At 37.8% G+C, this 5,645-nt stretch overlaps 1 protein-coding gene across 1 annotated transcript in view; it reads right to left on the bottom strand.

The window, feature by feature from the left end:
* CFAP54 (cilia and flagella associated 54) overlaps window positions 1–5,645 on the bottom strand; it is a 236,245-nt gene that overhangs the window by 103,413 nt on the left and 127,187 nt on the right. The window contains exons 41-43 of the mRNA XM_015559991.1: window positions 3,851–4,039; window positions 1,911–1,998; window positions 1,197–1,406 (exon numbers count right to left, since the gene is read on the bottom strand). Coding sequence (XP_015415477.1) covers window positions 1,197–1,406; window positions 1,911–1,998; window positions 3,851–4,039 — 487 coding nt within the window. The remainder of the gene's footprint in view (window positions 1–1,196; window positions 1,407–1,910; window positions 1,999–3,850; window positions 4,040–5,645) is intronic.

The raw sequence follows: 5,645 nt of genomic DNA, 5'->3' as shown, positions 1-5,645 counted from the left end.
TGCAGCAGTTCTTTTTCAAGCCGTGAACCTTTATCAACCTTTCTCTTCTCTGCTGTCAAGCTCTACTAAGTCACAAGCTCAGACTTGTGTGGGGATTGTGTGTGTGCATATGTGTGTGTGCATGTGTGTGTATATGTGTGTATATGAGTTCTTTCCCAGGAGTGAAAAACAATCACACTTCACAACATTGTTAAAAATGTTTAATACTTTACTGTTTAATACTTTTTAACAAGGTAATTTCTTACCTCCCCTGCTAAAGGATGCTAATTTTCTTGAAACAATGAGATTATTAACTAGTTATTCTTTTAAAAAATTTGCTTTGAAGCTCAAAATGCTATGCAGGTTTTTGCCCACCACGTCACATACTATAGGTAAGCAATAAATGTAATATAACTGGGAGGTGAAGGAAACATGTACCTATGCCCCTCCATACTTTTTCAAAAACATGGAACACTCCACGAACTTGCTTGTCATCCTTGTGCAGGGGCCATGCTAATCTTCTATATTGTTCCATTTTTAGTATATGTGCTGCTAAAATGAATACTGCTCCTTCTTTTTAAATTTTTCACATTAATCAAATATTTAAGACATTTGCGCCCAGCCGGTATGGCTCGTGGTTGAACTTCTTCTACGAAGCAGTAGGTCATGGTTCCATTTCTAGTCAGGGCACATGCCTGGGTTACAAGCTTAATCCCCAGTAGGAGGCGTGTAGGAGGCAGCCAATCGATGAATTCTCTCGCATCACTGATGTTTCTATCTCTTTACCTTCTCCCTTCCTCTCTGAAGTCAATATACCAGTAAACACATTTTTTTAAAAGAAAAAAAAAGTACTTCACAAAGTCTTGGGATATTCCTTTTTCATGGATATACTGATATACTTCCAACCAGAGAAACTGCTGAGTATCGTAAGGATATTTTTTTTTTAAAAAAAAGATAATTTGTGATGATACCTAGGTATAAGGCATTGCAACAGACTTTCACATGTTATGTGATGATAAGCTGAATAATGGTCCCCATGTCCTAAGATATCCATGTCCTAATTCCCAAAACCTATCAACACATTACCTTGCATGACAAAAACAATAAAAAAGACTTTGTAGATGTGAATAAATTAAGAACCTTAAAATGAGGTTATCCTGGATTATTTAGAGTGAAGCTATTAACTATCATGCAGATCATTCCATCGTCACACTCACTGAGCTATCTTTGCCGATATCTCCGCCCCTTGCAGACATCCCCAAATGCCAACTCTGGACAGGAATTCCTCACTGTAGTCTTTGGAACGTGGAGGTGAACAGCTGTTGGTAGCATTGGTGACCGTGGTGCCCAACTCTTTCCATGTATGCAGCACATCTTGTTTTCTGAATATGTCATCAAGAGCTTGACACCAGCATTTAAAAGCAGCCCTAGAACAGAAATAGAGCATTGAGCATTCCATTCTCCGAGACCTATATCATTAAATCTTTCCAAAAGGGAAGGTGAATAGACTGAAGAAACATTTTAATTAAAACCTATACCAGCCCAAGCTGTTTGGCTCGTGGACAGAGCATCAGCCTGTGGACCGAAGGATCCCAGGTTCAATTCTGGTCAAGGGCACATTTCTGGGTTGCAGGCTCAATCCCCAGCGTGCAGGAAGCAGCCAATCAATGATTCTCTCTCATCATTGATATTTTTATCTCTCTCTCCCTCTCTCTTCCTCTCTAAAATCAATAAAAATATTTTTAAAAACTATAGCATTTGTATATTATATATGCATAACCATTTCTCTTAGGTAGAATTTGATGAATAAATGTAGCAATGTAATATTATTGAAGAGCTAACAATTACAAAAAACAATATTTTTTCACAATTAAAAAAGTGTTTTTCAAACAAAGGTTTCTCTCGTTCTGTAGACTCCTAAAAAAATCTACCTTTTCTTTCCTGCGAAGACAAGAAGACTTCCAAGTTGATGCAATGCCTGAACTTTAAGACTTCTTTGATTGCTGGCTTGGAGAACATCTGTATTTTAATCAAGTAAAAGAACAAAAATCAGTTCCTGAAAAAGATTTCCTTTCTATTTGCAAGAACACTTTAAACTGTATTATTCCTTAATTGTGTACGGTAGCAAACGGCACACTAGTCGTGCCTTCAAATGCCACATGATATATATACAGAAAGAGAGTAAATGATGTTCTATTTAAAGACTGTGGAGTGGGAGATTGGGTCTAACAACAGGTAAGAAACATGGAGAAAGAGAAAGAAAAATCACGCAGGTAGAAAGGCAGAAAAGGCATGCAAGGGAGAAAGGGCTGGGTATGTATGAGATGACATGTGTGGCTGGAGCATGGTTTTCCTGGGAGGGTGAAGAAAAAGTCATGGTAACATTACAGAGGCATCTGAATGCCTTGTGGAAAAAATGTGGATGTTATTCTATATCAGAAGAGAAGCCTTGAGCAGGGATGTGACAAGATTACAGCATATCAGATTCTTCCTTTTACCCAAATGCACAAAAGCAAATTTTTTAATATCACCTGAATTTGCGGGGGTGAGTGTAAGGGTTGAGGGGTTCTGATGAATGCATGCTTTCAAGAATATGTAGCTAAAATGCCCAACCGACATGGCAATGGTTTCTAATGAGGTTGTACTTCCCCCTAGAGGTATTTTGGAAGTCTTAGGAAGGGTTTTGTTAGTTGTCACTATGGTGCATCTCCTGGTATTTTGTAGGTGAAGACCAGAGACACTGGATGGCCTGCAAAGCACAGAACCTTCACCCACAGTGAAGAAAAAGATGAGAAACCCGTTTGCAATATTATTTTTCTAACATCTAACTTCATTCTACACACAAAAAAAGGGTATATGTGCATGTTTTCAAAATGCTCTGAATTTGCCAGAAATGCAACCACACACTGTGGTACTGTTTTGTTTAGAACTTTACCTAGATTTACTTGCTATTTTAGAAAATTGTATCACCAAGATAAACACTGCTGATGCCACGTGTCACCAGTACAACAACGAACCACTTAGCATTCAGAGCTGTGACATCCTGGTGATCCTACACACAGGGTATGAGCATCTGATTGCTTCACTGTGCCTTCCACTGCTTGAGTACTTACATACCAACAATAGCATTTATTGAAAAGTGACTTGAGTTTCACATTGATTTTGGGGGGAAATAATACATGTAGGAAGAATATATTTAATGTAAATTTTACTCCAGAGAGTAGAGGGGGAATTGCAGAATGACTGCTACCAAAAAAAAAAAAAAATAGATGTTGGGTCTACAACATGGGTTGAGTATCTACTGCTGAATTTATGAAAGACAAAGAAAGTAAAATCAGCTGGGGCAGAGCACAAGAACTTGACAGTGGCCACATCCCGACCAGCGGTTGAGAGATTAAGTTACTAAAAAGGGATGGTCCGAAGGGTGGCCTAAGATCTTGCAATATGGCAGCCAGGCTGGGGGAAGTGGGCAACGAGAGGAGCTGGAAGCTTCTTGTCTCGACTCTGTTCTGTCACGGTCCACAAGGTATGACAAATAGATTCTATTTTAGGCTCTTTCACCCCTTCTTTAATTCTATTTTTAAAAATAACATTTAAGCCTAGCCAGTGTGACTCAGTGGTTGAGCATCAACCTGTGAACCAGGAGATCATGGTTTGATTCCCCATCAGGGCACATGCCCGGGTTGTGGGCTGGATTCCCAGTCAGGGGCATGTAGGAGGCAGCCAATCAATGATTCTCTCTTATCGTTGATATTTCTATTGCTCTCTTCCTCTCCCTTCGTCTCTGAAATCAATAAAAATATATAATTTCAGGACCAAATGTAATACAGGTAATCATATTGAAAATAAATACACAATGAGTAAATCTTACCAATAGTTTCATAATATGAAGAAATTACGAGTCCGAGCTGTGAATAGGGAAGTTTGCTTTTCTCCACTGAACTGAAAACTCTGAAGTGTTCCTGAGAAAGGTCGGGGGGTGTGGGCATGTGCATCTCTTCTGTCCCCAGGCAAAATTCCACCTTTCCAGGAGCAAATCTGGTGTTTATTCCTTTGTCTCCTATTCATGAAGAAAATGAGTAAGAAATTTAAAATGGAAAAAAGAAGGGAAGTTCATGGTGAAGAAGAAGGTATAGAAATGGAAAGGGAGGAGAGATTTTGTATGTAGCTGAGACTTATTTGCAGTTTGGGAACTTAGTTTCCTTAAACTTAGTATCTTCTAGAATCATTTCTAAGAGCACGCATGTATGTGGATTGGCTCTGTGCTCAAGCTACTTCACAGTTTTGCCATAATGTAAATGTTGAGATAATGCTTTGCTTCTCTTGGGGATTGGTGGAAGTAAAACCATCCATCTCATATTTGGTCTCCTCTTTTCCTTCTGTATTCTATTTTCCCAGCATAGTGTCTTTTCCAAAGAAGCCTATCTTCTCATGATGTGCTCAAAGTAGGACACTATTTATTTTATTTATTTTATTTTTGCCTCCAGCAATATTTCAGGCTTAATTTACTTTAGGCCCCACCGGTTCATCTTTCAGGCAGTCCAGGGTATCTATAGAGCTCTCCTTCAACACCATATTTCACATGAATATTTGATTCATAGTTTAGTATTTCAAAAGAACATTTTGGTACCAGTTAAGATTCAGAGTGAGTTGATATAAACCATTCTTAGGAATTTTATTTCCTTTTTTATTACCTTAATCATTGTCAATGTATACCATAATTGAAAGAACTTTAAACATAATACGGAGAGTTAATTTAATGTAATATGAGTCTGTTAACAGTACAACCAAAAATCTATGGATACGTATCATAGGTTTTTGCAGAGGGCAGCTGGCTTGAAGAACATCTGACCTTTATTATTTCCTTCCTTTTGCTTACACTGGGCTTTTCTTGTTGCTCTCTTTCTAACTCTTTGAGTTGTAAGGTTAGATTATTTATTACAACTTTTTCTTGTTTTTTGAGGTAGGCCTGTAGAGCTATGAACTTCCCTCTCAAGACTGCTTTCACTGTGTTCCATAGATGTTGGATTGTTGTGTTTTCATTGTCATTTGTTGCCATTATACTTTTTATTTCTTCTTTTATCTCTTTGGTAACACAATCATTGTTTAATAGCATGCTATTTAGCCACCAGGTGTTTGATTTTCTTCCATTGTTTTTATTGTAGTTGATTTCTAATTTTATGCCATTATAATCTGAGAAGATGCTTGATATGATTTCTATCTTCTTAAATTTGAAGAGACTTTGCCTGTGTCCCAATATGTGGTCTATCTTTGAAAATTACCCACTTGCACTTGAGAAGAATGTATATTCTGTGGCTTTGGGGTGGGATGTTCTCAATATGTCAATTCCATCTGATCTAGTGAGTCATGTAGGATTGATGTTTCTTTGCTGATTTTCAGTTTAGAGGATTTGTCTAGTGGTGTTAGTGGGGTATTAAAGTCCCCTGCTATGACTGTGTTGCTGTTAATCTGTTCCTTGATATCTTCCAAAAGTTTTTTTATGTATTTGGGTGCTCCTGTATTGGGTGCATATATGTTTACTAGAGTTATATCTTCTTGTTGAATTGCTCCCTTTAGTATTATGAAGTGGCCTTTCTTATCTCTTTTTATGGCCTTCACTTTGAGGCCTAATTTGTCAGATATAAGTATTGCTACCCCAGCTTTTT

The sequence above is a fragment of the Myotis davidii genome, unplaced genomic scaffold, assembly GCF_000327345.1.
Source record: "Myotis davidii unplaced genomic scaffold, ASM32734v1 scaffold13, whole genome shotgun sequence".
NCBI lineage: Eukaryota > Metazoa > Chordata > Mammalia > Chiroptera > Vespertilionidae > Myotis > Myotis davidii.
This window is presented reverse-complemented; position numbering and strand designations above follow the sequence as displayed.